Source organism: Schistocerca serialis, chromosome 10 (assembly GCF_023864345.2).
Source record: "Schistocerca serialis cubense isolate TAMUIC-IGC-003099 chromosome 10, iqSchSeri2.2, whole genome shotgun sequence".
In the NCBI taxonomy this organism is placed as follows: Eukaryota; Metazoa; Arthropoda; class Insecta; order Orthoptera; family Acrididae; genus Schistocerca; species Schistocerca serialis.
In genome coordinates this window covers 231,735,795-231,756,000 of record NC_064647.1, presented here as the reverse complement: position 1 = coordinate 231,756,000, position 20,206 = coordinate 231,735,795, and the positions used below count along the sequence as shown (strand labels likewise).

Below are 20,206 nucleotides of genomic sequence, written 5' to 3'. Positions count from 1 at the left end.
GGAAACAAAAGAAACAACTATATTTTTTATATATCTGTACGAAGATTTGTAACGGATTTTATTAAATCTGAAGGTGGTTGCTATTTCCCGGAAACGTTAATGTGAATATTTTTAGTATGATTAAGAGACCGTAACGTAATAAATTATTACACAAACTTTATTACATCTTTTCCATAATAGTATATAGAAGGACTTGAAAGAGCAGTTGAACGGAATGGACAGTGTCGTGAAAGGAGGATATAAGATGAACATCAACAAAAGCAAAACGAGGGTAATGGAATGTAGTCGAATTAAATCGGGTGATGCTGAGCGTATTGGATTAGAAAATTAGACGCTTAAAGTAGTAAATGAGTTTTGCTATTTGGGGAGCAAAATAACTGATGGTGGTCGAAGTAGAGAGGATAGAAAATGTAGACTGGCAATAGCAAGGAAAGCGTTCCTGAAGAAGAAAAATTTGTTAACATCGAGTATAGATTTAAATGTCAGGAAGTCGTTTCTGAAAGTATTTGTATGGAGTGTGATCATGTATGGAAGGAATCGGTTGGTAGGACATGTTCTGAGACATCGAGGGATCACAAATTTAGTATTCGTGGGCAGCGTGGAGGGTAAAAATCGTAGAGGGAGACCAAGAGATGAATACACTAAGCAGATTAAGAAGGATGTACGCTGCAGTAGTTACTGGGAGATGAAGAAGCTTGCACAGGATAGAGTAGCATGGAGAGCTGCATCAAACCAGTCTCAGGACTGAAGACCACAACAACAACAACAACAACAATATAGAATGCTTTCTAACCGAGAAAACGAAACTAGCAGAACAGAGCAGCAAGTAATATTTCATGAAAACTTATCAGTTGGTTTTACGGTGGCGTGCTGAGAGGTAATGCATCCGAATTTTTTCGTGTGAAAACTCCTATCTGCATAATCAGTTCGTGATAGTGCTGAGCCGGCCGCTGTGGCCGAGTGGTTCTAGGCGCTTCAGTCTGGAACCGCGCGACCGCAGGTTCGAATCCTGCCTCGGCCATGGATGTGTGTGATGTCCTTAGGTCAGTTTGGTTTAGGTATTTCTGAGTTCTAGGTGACTGATGACTTAATATGTTAAGTCCCATATTGCTCAGAGCCATTTGAACTATTTTTGATATTGCTGAGTAACAGTCATACAATAATTTTTAAATGATTACACCGCCATTTGACTAAATTGTTGTTTATTTAATAACTAGCTAGGTTTCGGCCTTTTATGCCATTTGCAAGTGATTGAGTTTTTGTCGTTAACATACATTGCAGAACATCAAGGTCAAAATTGACTATAAATTAAGGGAAGTATTGGCTCCCCACTAAATGCAAGATGTAAAATCGCCATCTTGTAAAAGTATCAGTAAATACTAATGGGAGCACGTCATATTTAATAAAAACTGGTTTACTTTGGTATATGAAAGATGAACACATGTCCTTGATTCGAATAATTCACTATCAATACGACTCAAGGACATGTGTTCATCTTTTATATTCCAAGGTAAACCAGTTTTTATTAAATATGACGTGCCTCCACTATTATTTAGTGATCTTCATACAAGATGATAATTTTTACATCTGGAATTTCGCAAGGAGCCAATATTTTTCTTAATTTATGGCCAATTTTGAGCCTGATGTCCTGCAATATATGTTAATGACATAAAGTCAAACACTTGAAAATGGCATAAAAGGCCGAAACCTGGGTCGTAATTAAGAGGAGGTTTACTATCTTTGGCTCGAAAAAAGCATGTTCTTTGATAATTTTTTTCTCGGGATGTGTTATAGATATAAATGTCAAATTTTGGTCAAAATGTTTATTGATATATCCTCTACAAACTGGAATTTTTTCGACCGGAAATGTCGAAGAGCAAAGGCGGAAGTGCCGTCGGAACGAAACAAATTTTCGATGTAACCTCCACGTGCGGTATGTCACAGGTCAGCCGGCTCGTCTGAAATCAAAATTGAGTTGACGTTAGCCCAGTATATAAGATTCTTCAGGAATTGTACCTCGCATAAGTTATTTGGACCATAGGAAAGAAAATGGCGACCATTTGAAAAAAAAAGGGTTTTTTCATCGATTTTTCGACTTCGTCGGCCAAGTAAAAATATTTACTAGTTGATAGATCGGAATAAAAGTGGTACAACTCAGAGACAATTTAGTTAGCTTCGTCGGAAACAAAGAATCATGCCAATCGGTTCAGCAGATTTAAAGTTACCATACCGCGCGATAAAAAAAAGTCATTTCGAGAAAAACGCGTTTGAAGTTTTGACTGCATATAAATGCAGTATTATGTAACTTACGTACAATCTGCTATTCCGGGTCCATAAACTAGTCCTTCCTCATAGAGGGCGTTCTGCTCGATCTGGACCACCCTGCGCTGCTCCAGAGCCGCTCGTACGGCCAGTGACAAGCGGTTTTCGGCCGCTTGACTCCGATGGTCGTCCGAATTCTTTGCGAACTGAGACGAATCGAGTCCCAGGGTGACGTCCATCGTTGTCACGGTCTTCAGGATTGCTGAATGCCCTTCGTTGAAGCTGCTCACGGCCAGGAAAGTCGCAATGTCTACAGTCTTCGCACCATAATGCAAATGCTTGGGGGCTAACTTCAAAAGCCGGCCGGAGTGGCCGTGCAGTTCTAGGCGCTACAGTCTGCAACCGAGCGACCGCTACGGTCGCAGGTTCGAATCCTGCCTCTGGCATGGATGTGTGTGATGTCCTTAGGTTAGTTAGGTTTAATTAGTTCTAAGTTCTAGGCGATTGATGATCTTAGAAGTTCAGTCGCATAGTGCTCAGAGCCATTTGAACAAAAAAAAAAAAAAAAAAAAAAATTCAAAACACACGCGTTCAAGCTTTCATTTGAATTCTGTGTGTTTCCTCCCAAGCACCGGTACAATAACTTGCTCTCCGAAAGCAAAAAAACTGTTGCATGGAAAAGGCCGATTTCAGGCAGGAGCATTTTTTTTTATTCAACCGCGAATAACAAACATTTTCGTTCCGTATTCGGAAAAACCGTTTCAGGGTGGATTCTAAACACTTTTATGGATCCAAAAATGCAATTAAAAAAATCGATTTTTTCAACCGAAAGATAGTAAACCTCCCTTAAACAAACAACAATACAGTGAAAAGGCGGCGTGTTCATTTAAAAATCATGTCTACATATTTGCCCCCTCTGCCGCCAGAGGGCCCGGATTGTAGCGTGTAGCCTATGGCGGTGTGTAACGTAACGATGTCGGCGCGTGAGAAACAGAACGTGGCAATCAAATTTCGAATTAGCAGGGTTCGTCCCCAGGCGAGCACGGTCTCCTTCAGCACGACAACGCCAGACCGCGCGCGTTTGCCGCTACGTCTGCAATAATCTGACGCCTCGCCTGCCCTGTCATCCATCATCCTCCATAGAGTTCGGGTTTTGCCCCATCCGATTTTCAACTCCTTCCGAAACTTAAAGAACTCTTCGGGGACACCACCCACAGTGATGAAGCGGGGCGAGCAGATCGAGGTCGTGGCTGCGTCGAACATTCTACACTGACGGCACCAACAAACTGGTCTCCCGCTGGGAGAAATGTGTTCGTCGCCAGAGTGGCTATGTTGAAAAAGCAATATGTAGACACGAAGAATAAAGATGTGCCATCTTATAATAGCGTTTGTTTTATGTAAAAAGCTTTAAGAGTTTTCACGCAAAAAATTCGGAGGCGTTACTTTCCAGGATGCCCTCGTCGATACACGGAAACATGCTTTACACTTTGGGTAAACGTAATAGTTGATTTTGTTTTGTGTTTCGATAACTGTAACACTTTCTGTTAACACGATGAAGGAATAAGCAGTAGTAAACGGACTGTTATGCAAACTTCGACTGTGAATTCTGATGAAACGTTAAACTGTGGGAACCATAGAGAAACATAATGCTAGATTTGGTTTACACGACGTCACCAGGTTGTTTCCAGCTGCGGTACATGAATGGAAGAGAACAGAAGGCTTTGAGATGTGGTGTTACAAAAGGGTGTTGCAAGTTATGTGGGCCGATAAGGTAAAGAATGAGGAAGTTCTCCGCAGAATCGGCAAGGAAAGGAACTTAGGGAAAACACTGACAAGATGAAAGGAGAGGATGATAGGACAAGACATCACGGAATGACTTCCATGGTACACTGTAAAGGGTGAGAACGGCAGGAGAAGGCAGAGATTGAGATATGTGCAGCACATAGTTGAGGACGTAGGTTTGCAAGTACTGCTCTCGGATGAAGTAGTAAGAGTGATTTCAGGTGTGCCGCAGGGGAGTGTCGTAGGACCGTTACTACTCACAATATATATAAATGACCTTGTGGATAAAAGCGGAAGTTCACTGAGGCTTTTTGTGGATGATGCGTTAGTATATCGAGAGGTTGTAACAAGGGAAAATTGTACTGACATGCAGGAGGATCTGCAACGAATTGACGCATGGTGCAGGGAATGGCAATTGAATCTCAATGTAGACAAGTGTGCTGCGAATACACAGAAAGAAAGATCCCTTATCATTTAGCTACAATATAGCAGGTCAGCAACTGGGAGCAGTTAATTCCATAAATGATGTGGCAGTAGACATTAGGAGTGATTTAAAATGGAATGACCATATAAAATTAATCGTCGGTAAAGCAGATGCCAGACTGAGATTCATTGGAAGAATCCTAAGGAAATGCAGTCCGAAATCAAGGGAAGTAGGTTACAGTACACTTATTCGCCCACTTCTCGAATACTGCTCACCAGTGTGGGATCCGTACCAGATAGGGTTGATAGAAGAAATAGAGAAGATCCAACGGCGAGCAACGCGTTTCGTTGCAGGATCATTTAGTAATCGCGAAAGCGTTACGGAGATGATAGATAAACTCCAGTGGAAGACTCTGCAAGAGAGACGCTCAGTAGCTCGGTGCGGGCTTTTGTTGAAGTTTCGAGAACATACCTTCACCGAGGAGTCAATCAGTATATTGCTCCCTCCTACGTGTATCTCGCGAAGAGACTATGAGGATAAAATGAGAAAGATTAGAGCCCACACAGAGGCATACCGACAATCTTTCTTTCCACGAACAATACCGCATCCGACCAGTCAAAAGACTGGTGACTGAGAGAAATGCTACCTAAAATCTTGATCGCCGATAAGACCAACCAAATGCGACGGTACAAAAATTATAAAATAAAATATGAATGCTGTTTCTAAATTGTTTGTTTGTTTAGTTTTTAACCCCCCCCCCCCCACACACACACACACGACTGCACGAAGTATTAATTGAAACACGAGTTCCTGGGTTTTGCAACGCGTTGTGGAATTTTTTTGGTCTGGCTACACTAATATGTAAGGGGCCAGCCAACCGCATATGTCGCATTTACTTTGAAAATCTTGAGCGAAACTAAAAAATACACGTAAGCAGAAATACGTAGTGGAAAATAATGTTCACAAGTCACGGTATTTTATGATTTAACAAAAGTAGAAATTATTCACTGTTTCTTTAACACGGTATAAGCTTAATAATTGTTTATTACTGAACTAGTGCGACTGCTCGGAAACTTGAAGCAACCCAGAGCAATATCTCGCGTCCATCGTCATGTGAACGTCCGGTAAAATCTCGTAAATTAACCAAAGTTCATTCAGCGTACGTTTTGAAATTAGGGTTCCACATTCTTATTTTCGAACTACTTTGGTGTGACGTAACAAGTGCCGGACTGCTATTCAAATTGCTCGCCAGTGTTTTATACAGTTTTAGACTTCAGATACCTATTTTAAAAATTGTTTGTGTTAATATTTGCTGTAAATGTAACTTATTAGTGGATTTTCATTCATCTCAATCTTTCTTCCCGTATTTTTGATTCGAGTGGTGTGTTACTCGCGAGTATGCTTACGTCGTTCGTCGAAGTCGCAGCGGTGTGTTTACATTTCGCGGCGTGCGGTTGTAGCTGTAGCAGCTATAAAGCTAAGTAATTACAAAGTTGTTTGTGCACTGTATGCGAATATTAAATTTAGTACTTTTCAGTCTTTCATCCAAATATTAGCAGCGTGTTTACATTTCGCGGAGTGCAGTTGCAGCTGTAGTGGATCTTAAGTTGTGACGAAGTTGTTTGTGCGCTGTTATTCGGTTATTAAATTTAGTAGTTTTCGTCGGTGTCTTGTGCTGTTACTGGTGAAATAACTGTTTAATAAACTTTCACCCACTGTTTTCTATAGAGTAGATTGCGCGTTGAAGTCATTTACTAAATTTAATACCGTAGTTTTCAGCTGACGTTTGTAGTGAAATATTTCAGTACAATTTCCGTTCACGGTGTTTAATTTCGTTGAATGTTCCAGTGGTATCTTGGTTTTTGTTTTTGTTTTAGATAAGTAATTGTGTTAAGTTTTTGTGGTATTGGTATTCGTCGTGGTTTAGTAGTATTAATAAAAGTAGTTGCTTTCTTAGTAGGGAGGGAAATTCGAGGTCATTATTGTTAAATTTTTTTATCTTAAATATCTTTGTGACTAATGCCCTTTTGGCATATTTATTATTTTATAAATGACGTATAAGTACTGCCAGTCTTTTACGATGATTCCGTACTTTTACCCTCTCATACGTTTTTAGTCATAATTCTGTGATCATGTTATAGAATATAGACCATTCTTTGATTTAAATTCTGAGGAAGACACTACTAGCAGTGTTGAAACCAGGTTAATTTGTTAAAAATAGTGACCGAGGACTGTTTTTCTTTCAGGTGTCACTATTGTTAGTTCTTCAAATAGTTCTAATTTTGTAATTGAACATAGGTAACGCAGATGTATAGTTGTTTCAGTAACTTTAAACATTTTACCATGAGTGAAAAGAGTGGGCTTTGTCGTAGGTTTGTGAGTAGTGGGTTAAGGTTTGACATTTGTTCAAAGTATTTTCATTGGCGGGGGTGCAATGGGGAAACCAGTGATCATACTAGCGTGATCCTCTCTTCCCCCCTTGGAAACGCAGAATTGAGTTGATAGAGGACTAGGAGCGTAACATCCGTGCCCCTCACTTACAGTTACAAAAAGCAAAGGAGGTCCCAGATAGGTTGACGAGGGTAAAGGGCGCTTGGGAATGGGAACCGGCAGCTGGTAAGAAGGCAACTAGGAGGAAGAGATGTTGAGACAGTTGTTCTGCTGCTAGGTAGTTCGCATGGCAGAGGTGTGAGCCAGCAGTTGCAGGAAGTGTTGGGGAGCGGGTAACAGGTCACCAGCCCTGTGAAGCCTAGTGCAGGGTTGGCTTAGGTGACTGTTAACATAGGGGAATTATGTAGGAATTTTACGAAAGAGGATCAGTTAGTGATTGTGGGCGGTGCTGGGAATAGTCTTGATTGGGACGGGGAGTATGATGTAGGTGGTGAGCTGGTAAAGATAGCTACTCAAACTGGTGGCACCAATTTGCACTTGATGCAACCGTTTGAGCGTCATGATCGGCCTAGTCTTAATGCTCCTGTTAGGCGCGTTAATATGGGCCTGGGGAAGGCACTGATGGCGGAGGATATGGTTCACATTGCAGTGGTACCAGCTGAGTCTATCAACAGATCGGGTTTCACTGGGCATCGCTTGCGTCTCAGTAGGTATGGGAAAGGGAGGGTGGCAAAACTTAAGGGCGGCAGTGTGGTGGCAGGTGTGGGATCACTCATGGGAAAATTCCTGTCCTAGTTGGCGTTGCAGCTGTACCTTTTTAGATTGAAGTCGGCTCATAGGTATCCATGCTTAAAGGAAGCCTCTCTAACAAAGGAATCGCCTTCAGAGGAGGCCAGACACACAAGTACTGAAGGAATTAGCATATTTCATCAAGAGATGTTAAAGGTAGTGAACTGCTTATAGATGTTGACTCTGACTAAATGGTATATCGCAGCAACTCTGGAATAATTTGACAGTCAGAGGCTTCCTTTACCAGGATACAGATTAGCTGGCTGTTCTTCGAGGAGTGGGTTGGGTGGGAGTGGGGGAGTGGCTATGTACGTAAAAAAAAAAAAAAAAAAAAAAAAAAAAAAAAGTATTCCATCTGAGTTCGTAGATGTATCTCGGCACTGCACCGAACAGGTATTTGATTGTTGCACTGGGGCAGTTGAATTTCGTGAAACTAAATTCTAATTGTTGTTGTTCATAGGTCCCCCAACTCTGACTTCAGAGCATTTCTTTTCAAGCTGGAGGGGTTCTTGGTTCACTTTCTACGAAGTACCAAAAATTAGTTACATGTGGTGACTTCAATATTAACTTTGTATGTGATTGTGCAAGAAAAAGGATGTAAGAAGATCTCCTGAATACATAATATCTGATGTAGACGATGTTTTTTCCAACTAGGGTGTAGGAGAACAGTAGCACAGCAATAGACAATATTTTAATTCATTCTTCGTTACAAAATGGGCATTCTAGTAATAAAAGGGTGAATGGCCTTCCACACCATAATGCACAAAGTTTAACACTAAAAGGTTTTTATACTCAAACGACTGTTATATATAATTACAAAGTATCTAGGAAAGCTAACCCACCGTCAATAGAGTGTTTCTTAAACCTCGTTAAGGGAGAGGAATGACTTGGTGTTTATAGTGCCGATAACATAGATGACAAATATAATGCTTTGCTTAACACATTTCTCATGCTCTTTGAAAGTAGCTTTCCATTAGAACGTTCTAAACAGGGTACTAGTAGTAAAAGGCGGCGCGGGTGGCTGACTAGTGGGATAAGGATGTCATGTAGAATAAAGTGACAATTATATCAAAATGTTAGAAGTAGTCACATACGAGATACAGTAGCCCATCACAAGCAGTATTGTAAGGTGTTTAAAATGTTATTAGGAAGGAAAAGAGTATGTGGCACGCGAATAGAATAGCTAATTCACAGGAAATGTCTGATCAGCAGCGCAGGGTCGACGATATAAAGTCATTTCGCAGTAAAAATATTTATGTTACTGATATGTCAGATATATCTACAGTATTTAACAATCACTTTCTGAAAATTCCCCCCCCCCCCCCCCCCAGTACTAAACTGATGATCCCTTGAGGCCTCGCCGGCCTGGTGACCGAGCGGTTCTAGGTGCTACAGTCTGGAACCGCGCGACCGCTACGGTCACAGGTTCGAATCCTGTCTCGGGCATGGATGTGTGTGATGTCCTTAGGTTAGTTAGGTTTAAGTAGTTCTAAGGTCTAGGGGACTGATGACCTCAGAAGTTAAGTCGTATAGTGCTCAGAGGCATTTGTACCATTTTGAACCTTGAGGCCTCAGAATGTGTTCTACCAACTGATCCCTTCTCCTAGTCAGGTTATGTCAGAAATTTCTCTTCTCCCCAATTCATTTCAGTGCCTCCTCATTAGTTACGTGATCTACCCATCTAATCTTCAGCATCCTCCTGTAGTACCACATTTCAAAAGCTTCTATTCTCTTCTTGTCTACACTGTTTATCGTCCATGTTTCACTTTCATACATGACTATAGTCCATACAAATACTTTCAGAAAGGACTTCGAGAAACATAAATCTATACTCGATGTTAACAAATTTCTCTTCTTCAGAAACGCTTTCCTTACCATAGCCAGTCTACATTTTATATCCCCCCTACTTCGATCATCATCAGTTATTATGCATTCCAAATAGCAAAACTCGTCTACTACTTCAAATATCTCATTTCCTAATCTAACGCTATCAGCATCGCCTGATTTAATTCGACTACATTCAGTTATCCTCGTTTTTTTTATGTTCGTCGTATATTCTCTTTTCAAGACCCTGCCCAATGGCTCTTCCAAGTCCTTTGCTATCTCTGACAGAGTTGCAATGTCATCGGTAAACCTCAGAGTTTTTATTTCTTCTACCTGGATTTTAATCTTATTCCAAAATTTTCTTTTGTTTCCTTTGCTGCTTGCTCAATATACAGATTGAATAACATCGGGGATAGGATACAATCTTGTCTCACTCCCTTCTCAACCACTACTTCAGTTTCATGCCCCACGACACTTACAACTGCCATCTGGTTTCTGTACACATTGTAAATAGCCTTTCACTCCCCTTGCTTAACTCCTACTACCTGTTGAATTTGAAAGAGTCTTGCAGTCAACAGTGTCAAAAGCTTTCTCTAAGTCTACAAACGCTATAGTCGTATGTTTGCATTTCCTTAACCTACCTGGTATGCGAAATCGTAGCGTCTGTACTGCCTCGCTTGTTCCTGCTTTTTTTCTGGAATCCAAAAAGTGATAGTTCGGTAATTTTCACACCTGTCAGCACCTGCTTTCTTTGAAATGGGTATTATTGTATTCTTCTTGAAGTCTGAGGGTATTTTGCTCGTCTCATACATTTTTGTCACCAGATGGAAGAGTTTTGTCATTGCTGGCTCTTCCAAGGCGATCAGTAGGTCTAGCGCGATGTGTACTCCCGGGGCCTTGTTTCGGCTGAAGTCTTTCAGTGCTCTGCCACATCTCCAATCTCATTTTCATCTACGCCCCCCTCCGTTTCCGTAATATTGTCCTCAATTATATCTCCCTTGTATAGACCCTTACCCCTTGTGATATATGCCTCTACATCCTTACATTGGCCCTCTAAACATTACCACTTAGCCATACTGCACTTCCTGTCGATCTAGTTCTTAGACGTTTGTATTCACTTTCGCCAGCTTCATTTATAGCATTTTTAAATTCCCTGCTTTCCTTAATTGTATCTGTCTTAACGAAGGATTTCTACTAGCCCTCATCGTTTTACCTACTTGATCCTCTGCTGCCTTCACTACTTCATCCCTCAAAGCTACCCATTCTTCTTCTACTGTATTCCTTTCCCCTGTTCTTGTCAATCGCCCCATAATGCTCCCTCTGAAACATTCTACAGTCTCTGGTTCTTTCAGTTTATGGAGGTCCCATCTCCTCATCTCCATAAATTCCTACCATTTTACAGTTTCTTCTGTTTTAATCTGCAGTTCATAACCAGTAAATTGTGGTTAGAGTCCACATCTTCCTCTGGAAATGTCTTAACATTTAAAACCTTGTTCGAAATCTCTGTCTTACCATTATACAATCAGTCTGAAACCTTTCCGTGTATCCACGTCCCTTCCACGTATACAACCTTCTTTCGTAATTCTTAAACCAAGTATTAGCTACGATTAAGTTATGCTCTGTGCAGAACTCTACCAGGCGGCTTGCTCTTTCATTCCTTTCCCCCAGTCCTTATTCACCGGTTACTTTTTCTTATTTTCCTTTTGTTACTATCGAATTCTAGACCCCGTGATTATTAAATTTCCGTCTCCCTTGACTAATTTCTTTTATCTCAGCATACATTTCCTCAAGCTCCTCCTCCTCTGCTGAGCTAGTTGGCATATAAACTTGTACTACTGTGGTGGGCGGGGTTTCGTGTCTATCTTGGCAACAATAATGCTTTCACTCTGCTGTTCATAGTAGCTTACACGTATTCCTACTTTTTTATTTATTATTAAACCTACTCCTGCATCCTGCATTGATTTTGTACGTGTAACCTTGTATTTACCTGACCAGAAGTCCTGTTTCTCCCGCCACCGAATTTCACTAGTTCCCACTGCATCTAACTTTAACCTATTCATTTCCCTCTTTAAATCTTATATCGTAGAAAGCCAGTTTTGATTCTCCTAATAACATCGTCCCCCTGAATAGTCCCCGCCCGGAGATCGGAATGGGGCACTATTTTTCCTCCGGAATATTTTACCCAAGAGGACGCCATCATCATTTAATCATACAGTAAAGCTGCATGTCCTCGGGAAATTGTACGACTGTAGTTTCCCCTTGCTTTCAGCCGTTCGCAGTACCAGCACAGCAAGGCCGTTTCGGTTGACGTTCCAAGGACAGGACAGTCCATCATCCAGACTGTCGCCCCTGCAACTACTGAAAAGGCTGCTGCCCCTCTTCAGGAACCACACGTTTGTCTGGCCTCTCAACAGATACCCCTCCGTTGTGGTTGCACCTACGGTACGGCTATCTGTATCGCTGAGGCACGCAAGCCTCCCCACCAACGGCAAAGTTCATGATGGGAGGGGTGGAGAACGTACTGGGTTCCTTTACTTGTAATGTCTTTGAGCCACTCACATATCCCGAAACCTGTTCCATATCCTCGTAGCTTCGTTGACAGCCTGCAGGGGAGCACTGTGTCAAACGCTTATCGGAAATACGGAAATATGGAATCTGCCTGTTGCCCTTCATATCGTGACGAAAGGGCGAGTAGATTTTCACACCAGCGATGCTTTCCGAATCCAGGCTGATTCGTAGACTGTAAGTTCAAATGGCTCTGAGCACTATGGGACTTAACATCTGAGGTCATCAGTCCCCTAGAACTTAGAACTACTTTAACCTAACTAACCTAAGGACACCACACACATCCATGCCCGGGGCAGAATTCGAACCTGCGACCGTAGCGGTCTCGCGGTTCCAGACTGTAGCGCCTAGAACCGCTCGGCCACCCCGGCCGGCGACTGTAGGCAGAAGCTCTTCCGTCTCAAGGAAATTTATTGTACTCGAAATGAGAATATGCTCAATAATTCTGCAGTATGCGAACGTTAAGGATACGAGTCCGTAATTTTGCGGGTCCGCTCTTTTACCTTTCCCATATGCAGGAGTCACATGCGCCTTTTTGCAGTCGCTTGGGACTTTGCTCTGGGCGAGAGATTCGCGATAAATGCAATCTAATTAAGAGACCAGTGCCGTAGAGTGCTCTTTGTGGAATTGAACTGGGATTCCATCCGGGCCTGACGACATTGGTTTTCAACTCTTTCAATTGATTCGCGACTCGAGGGATGACTACTCCTGTGTCCTTCTTTCCTTTTCACTTTATCGACTGCTAATGGAAGGAGAGACAGGTTGCTGAAGGTGTAGTGCGTGCTCGTGATGCTCGTTTTCCAAGCCAGTGGTCTAAATCTGACTCTTGACAGTCATCGGAGTGCTGCAGGGGACTGATTAGCAGTATAGAAGAATTTGGATCTCGCCCGTCGCTACGACAGCTCCAGCGATGGACGAGAAGGAACATTTCGAGTGTACGCCAGTTCATCATAATGTCTGGCAAAATAATAAGTAAGCAAAATTCGAAAACAAAAAAGGAGAAATTCAACATGGGATCGAGTCTAAAAATGTCTCAAATAGATAGTTTGAGTGTTTAAATCAAATTCAAGAGACATTTTCTCAGGAAACTTGCAAGAGGAACATGCACATACACGAGGGGGGGCAATGAAATGAAAGCGAGACAGATGGAAAAATGTAAGCTAATTCTTTATTGTTTCAAAAGTAATCGCCGCAACTATTATTACAAATATCACACTGTGAGGCAAGAGGTCAATGCCTTCATGGAGAAATGTTTGCTGTTGCCTACGAAACCAAGATTTTACCCAGGCGACCACCTCTTCGTCCGAAGCAAATCGACGGCCACCAGCGTCTTTCATCAGGGCTGCAACCGTAGGTCGGTTAGTTGGTTTGAGCGGGTTGAAGGGACCAGATTACAAAGGCCATTGGTCCCTGCAAAAGTAGGGAAATCGCTTGGGGGAAGATGGGGACTGTATGGAGGTGTAAGGATTCCGCAGCGAAAATGATGCAGCGTAGTCCCAACAACCTTGGTAACACGTAGACCCGCCCACACCTCTTACACATCCACCTCTCCACGTGCGATTTCCTTATTTTTGCAGTCTTGAGAAGACACGTTCATGACCGTCGATTTAGTTCGTGGTTTCGTAGGCAACCGCAAACTGTTTCCCATGAAGACACTGATCACTTGTCTCTCAGCGAGAAACATGTATTAACAGTTGCGGCGATTACTTTTCGATTAATAAAGTTTACCTACCTTTATTCATGTGTCGTTTTCATCTGACTGCCCCGAATACAGAACGTTTGGTGTAAAATTTAGAGAATCCCTTGAAATATCGACAGCTGGAAATTAATTTCCACTAAAGACAAACTTAGCCTTGGTCAAGATCGTTTTCCCAGAAGCGATCAAGCACATCACGTTTAACCATTATCTTCGGTTCTGTCGTATACAATGGATCGTTCGACGCTTAGAAAAATATTTGGACTGGATGTGACGCCGCAAAAGCGCAAAATGGTTTTTGCGTGATCGTTTTTTCCGGGATCCAGGCAGGCAGGCATACGTCGTCATGTTTGAGCTGAGAAGAGGTCTTTATTCCTCACTCTTTCCATCTCATCTTCAGCACCTTCCTGCAGTACCACATTTCAAACACCTGTAATTCGTCTTTCGCACAGTCCATGTACACGTACCAGTACACAACTGTGCTCCAAATGCAGTTTTTGAGAAATCACTTTCTGGTGGCAAATTGAGACTCAAAATAGTCACATTTTCGGATGTTAGCAACAGTTTGTCTTGGAGGACGGCAAAGGATTCCCGCCCGGCCATTTCACGTTAATGCCGTAAGTTTGCTCCAGAACTCGTAGCTCCATATCGGCTGAGTTGCGTGATTCCAGCGGCGCCCTTACACACACACACACACACACACACACACACACACACACACACACACACACAGTCTCATTAGCGTGCTTCACTTGCTCTTTTTTTTTTTTTTTTTTTTTTTACCGCTGGTTGATCGGTGCACTCGCGTGAGTGGAGGTTGTACCGCGTGCCAGGAAAAGCAAAAGCTGTCCCCCCACCCCAGAACGACGTGTTTTATTTCCGGCTTCACGCGGGTCATTGACGTCCTCGCGTGTGGATCCCGCCGGATACAGGGAACGTGTGTGTGTGTGTGTGTGTGTGTGTGTGTGTGTGTGTGTGTGTGTTAGGGAAGGGGGGGGCGAGGGAGGGGAGAGAACATTCATTCATTCGTCAGCTCAGGCTGTAATCGATTTACTGACACTATTAGCCTGTGACAGCTTACAAATAGAACAGAAGCAAGTGAATCGAGCGCAGGAAAGTTCTATAGCAAAAGTGAAATTTCTTATACAGACAACTCACATTTATAAGTGGCAGTGGCTGTTGTTGCTGTTGTCGTCTTTGTGCACAGCCCGGACACTGGTTTGATGCAGCTATGCACGCTAGTCTATGCAGTACAAGCCTCTTCATCTCTGAATTACCGCAGCGACCTACAGGGTCACAATAATTGAACTGTATGGGAAAAACGTAAATTAGTTACAAACTACGGCGTGTACATACATCATTCGACATGTAAACGTCACTACAGATATTCGGATTTATGTTATGACACGTTCGATATGCCTGGCATCATTGGCGATGATGTGGCTCAGACGACTAACGAAATTCTGCATGACCCGCTGAAGTGTCGGAACATCGATGCTGTCGATGACCTGAATGGCTGTTTTCGGCTCAGCATTGGTTTTGGGGTTACTGCTGTTCACCTTGTACTTAATATAGCCCCACAAAAGCGAGTCGCATGTGTTCAGATCCGGAGAATATCGTGGTCAATCGAGGCCCACGACAGTGGCCTCTGGGTACCCCAGAGCCAGAATGCAGTCCCCAAAGTATTCCTCCAGGACATCAAACACACTCCTGCTTCGATGGGGCCGAACTCAGTCTTGCGTGAACCACATCTTGTCGACATTACGGTGACTTTTGATAATGGGGATGAAATAATCTTCGAAAACCTTCACGTTCCGTTCGGTAGTCACCGTGCCATCAAAGGATATCGCACGGATCATTCCGTGACTGGAAACTGCACGCCACACAGTCACCCGTTGAGGGTGAAGACACTTCTCGATCGCGAAATGCGGATTCTCAGTCCCTCAAATGCCCCATCCAAATGAAAGTGGGCTTCGTCGCTAAACCACACCACGGATGCAAATACTAACACTAATTCCCATCATGCCCCGCGGCCGACTGTGCAGTTTGAACGTCCTGACGCAAACCGTTCAGAAGTTACGACGATTTTATTTCAGTCAGTTCAATAGCTGTCACCCTGTACATACCTTTCAACCTTCTTGCTGTAATCTATCTGATGTCCCTTTGTACAGTTTTCACCCCCCGTGAGTTCCCTCCACTACCATACTGACGACTGCTTCATGCCACAGACTGTCCCCTGTCATCCGATCAGTTCATTTAGTCAGCTTATCCCACAATTTTTTACCGATTATTTTCAATACAATCTTACAATCTTATTAGTTACTCGAGCTACGAATCTAATCTTCGTCATTCTTCTGTAGCACCACACTTTAAAAGCATCCGTTCTCTTCTTGTCTGAACTACTTATCGTCTACAACTCTACACACTAGACAAATACCTCCAGAAAAGTCTGGCAAAAAGTTAAATTTATATTCAGTATTAACCACCTCATAAAAGCTCATTTTGATATTGCAATTCGGCATTCTATATCCTCGTTACTTCTTTCACCACCACCACCACCACCACCACCACCACCACCACCACCACCACCACCATCATCATCATCATCATCATCATCATCATGTCATTCTACTCCACAAGTATCAGAACTTACCAACTACTGTTAGTAGTCCATTACTTCAATAATTTCTTCAGCATAATCTGCTTCAATTCGAATTTTGTTGAACATCTCATATCCTCCTCTCAAGATACTATCCGTTCCCTTCAACTGCTCTTCCAAGTCCCTAGCCGCCTCTGACGGATTTACAATATCAACAGCAAGCCTCAGAGTTTTTATTTCTTCTCCATGAACTTTAATTCCCTTTACACATTTCTCCTAGCCTTCCTTTAGAGCTTTCTCAGTTTACAGATTAAATAAAGTCGGAGATACGCTACAGTCCTGTGTAATCTCAACTGCTGCTGCCCGTTTATGTGCTTCGAGTTTTTTTATAACTGTAGTCTGGTTTCTGTATAGTTTATGAATGACCCTTACATCTTTCATTTTATCCCTGCTACCTTCAGAATTTCGAAAAGTGAATTCCAGTCAACATTGTCGATAGCTTTGTGTAAGTCTACAAACAAAGTTTGTCTTCCTGTAACATGTCTTCAATGCAAACAGAACCAGACCGCTCAATGGCTCATTATTCCTTGACCCAATAAAAAATCTTTTTTTTGTTTGTTTGAGGGTTTTGTTAAATTTTGTCTCGTTACTTTAGAATTACAAACATTAATATATATTTTGTAAATAAAAGTCCGACAAATGTCTGTGTTTCGGTATTTTCATCCCGTATGTCAAAAATCCGAAAATTCGAAATACGTACAATTGACGATCTTTTATTCGTGCAATGTATATCTTTCACTGCCTCTATGTGGCATATTAAACAGTTATGGATTCGTTAAAACTAAAAGCTATTGTGTTTGACGCGATTGGTTTAGGTAGGTACCTGTCTTCGTTGGGCGTATTGGCTGTTATCCGATTCCGCCTTGATATTGATGGTATTCACTCTGGGTTATAGTCCACTGCTAAGGGAAGTGGAGGTTGTACACACTGTCAATGCTTCAAAAAGTTTTAGTTTTCGTGTGTTAAAAGCTGAAGCAAGAATCGGTGTGAGAGGAAATTCTCTAGGAGAGGTCACTTGTGACTAATGCCTATATTGATAAAAACCTGCATTAATTGCTGTTTAGGTGAAGGTGGTAGAAGCAAGTTCGGAATACTAACAGTACTTTTGGCTATCTGCAGTCGTGAAGATGTTACTGGAAGTAGAGGTCACCAGTGAAGACTCTGTATGGTGCACGTTGAGAGGCTGGATTGTCTGGTGAGGGACTTACTCCCTCTGTCTGTCGTGAGAAATTAACTTTTGTTAATCATAGTTTCTAATTATAAGACTATGAACTACGTAAAACAACTAAAATCAGTTACAAATAAAAGGGTTAGGTGCATCAGCTGTAGTACTGTAATACACGTACAGTTTTATTGGTTTTATTTCTACCAACGACTCAAATTTGGCAGTGCCTAGATTGGTTGAGGTCACTAATTCGCCGCGCGGGATTAGCCGAGCGGTCTGAGGCGTTGCAGTCATGGACTGTGCGGCTGGTCCCGGCGGAGGTTCGAGTCCTCCCTCGGGCATGGGTGTGTAGTGTTTGTCCTTACGATAATTTAGGTTAAGTAGTGTGTAAACTTAGGGACTGTGATGGGCTTAACAGTTAAGTCCCCTAAGATTTCACACACATTTGAACTTTTTTTTTGGTCACTAATTCCAAAACAACTGCCAGCTTTCCATCAACAGTGATCTGCCCTCCCTATTAATAACTAGCTCAGGGTAGTTTGCACGGGTGTTGGACTTTCATTCGAAGAAAACGTTGGGGAGATTTACGCCATTGCGTAAAGTGGTCACTTGTTTTTCAAAATTTATTACATTGACGCGTTTCGGGCGCATCTCATCATCAGAACGTCAAAAAGACCAGTCTTCAAACAAAGTACGTAGTTACCTGTCCCACTCCCCAGCATCAGTACTCAACGGATCATCAGGCACTCACCTGCCCATCAGGTGAGAACCGATGCTGAACACTGATCCATGTGACTACATACTTTGTACGAAGACTTGTCTTTTTCATATGCTGATGATGGGCAGTGCCCGAAACTCGTCAATGTAATAAATTTTGAACAACAAGGTATCAGAATGAGATTTTCATTCTGCAGCGGAGTGTGCGCTGATAACTTTCTGGCAGATTAAAACTGTGTGCCGGACCGAGACTCGAACTCGGGACCTTTGCCTTTCGCGGCAAGTGCTGTACCATCTGAGCTACCCAAGCACGACTCACGACCCGTCTTCACAGCTTCAGTTCTGCCAGTACCTCGTCTCCTACCTTCCAAACTTTACAGAAGCTCTCCTGCGAACCATTTATTCCCCACTCTTGACTACAAAACCCTATTTTTCAACATAATCTTCCTTGAAATGGACGGCCTTACGCCACCTTACTGGGAGGGCCTGTACATCTACAACTACCTACAAGTAGATACTCCGCAGGCAACCGTAAGGTGCGTCGCGGAGGGTACGCCTCCGTATGACCCCTAATTACTTGTATCTTATCTTCGTGGTCCTTATGCGCGGTGTATGTTGGTGGGAGCAGAATCGTTCGGCAGTCAGCTTCAAATACCGATTTTCTATATTTTCTCAGCATTGTTTCCCGGAAACAACGCCGCCTTCCCTCCAAGTATTTCCGTTTGAGCTCCTGGAAGAGCTTCTGTGAAGTTTGGAAGGTAGGAGACGAGGTACTGGCAGAATTGAAGCTGTGAAGACGGGTCGTGAGTCGTGCTTGGGTAGCTCAGATGGCAGAGCACTTGCCCGCGAAAGGTAAAGGTCCCGAGTTCGAGTTTCGGTCCGCACACAATTTTAATCTGCGAGAAAGTTTCAACAAGTGATCAGTTTATTCTAAGGACCTATACAGAATTGGCGTAACTCTCCTCAAATTTATGTCACGGTTGTAGGCCTCCGGCGCGACTTTATATCGGACCCCAAGGGGAACCCTCGTAGGCCAATATTTACGGAAATGTTGTGGAGTACTTGACTGCCACGTGGTGCTCGGCTGACCCTTCAAGTGGGATCTCCCTGGTGGCGGCTGGGTTTAAGGGGTCGGGCTTCCCCACCACGTAGAGCTGACGGAGGCGAGCACAGTTCAGCCCAGTTAACTTGCTATCGTCCCTCCCTTCACTGGTCTGGTCCAGCCTGTACCACGGCTCTGAGACGCGCCGCCGTCTGTTGCAGGCACCGAGAGTCGTCGGAGCTGTCGTCGAAGAAGGCGGCGGCTGCGGCGTCGGCGTCGGCGGACGACCTGCTGGCGTCCCAGCAGCTCCAGCAGCAGCAGGCCGACCTGGAGCTGGAACTGGCCGCCATGGACGACGGCGCCCCCCACCGCGAGATGGCCGTCGACGTGCCCGACAGCTTCGTGGCGCGCACCAAGACGCCGCCCAGATACCCGCCGCCCAGGCCGCGCTCCCAGCAGGTCAGCCACACTTGTCATGTTCTTGTTGTTGTTGCTGTTGTTGCTGTTCTTGTGGTCTTCAGTCCTGAGGCTCGTTTGATGCAGCTTTCCATGATACCCTATCCTGTACGAACTTCTTCATCTCCCAGTACCTACTGCAGCCTTTTTTTTTCTTTTTTTTCTTTCTTTTTTTTTTTTTTTTTTGGTTATCAGTCTACTGACTGGTTTGTTGCGGCCCGCCACGAATTCCTTTCCTGTGCTAACCTCTTCATCTCAGGGTAGCACTTGCAACCTACGTCCTCAATTATTTGCTTGACGTATTCCAATCTCTGTCTTCCTCTACAGTGTTTGCCCACTACAGCTCCCTCTAGTACCATCGAAGTCATTTCCTCACGTCTTAGCAGATGTCCTATCATCCTGTCCCTTCTCCTTATCAGTGTTTTCCACATATT

General features: G+C 43.2%; 1 protein-coding gene across 2 annotated transcripts in view; it reads left to right on the top strand.

The window, feature by feature from the left end:
- Nucleotides 1-20,206, top strand: part of LOC126424930 (protein PALS1) — a 795,237-nt gene that overhangs the window by 541,938 nt on the left and 233,093 nt on the right. For both annotated transcript variants that reach the window (XM_050087777.1, XM_050087776.1), the window contains exon 3: nucleotides 19,538-19,775. In XM_050087777.1, coding sequence (XP_049943734.1) covers nucleotides 19,665-19,775 — 111 coding nt within the window. In that variant the 5' untranslated portion in view covers nucleotides 19,538-19,664. The remainder of the gene's footprint in view (nucleotides 1-19,537; nucleotides 19,776-20,206) is intronic.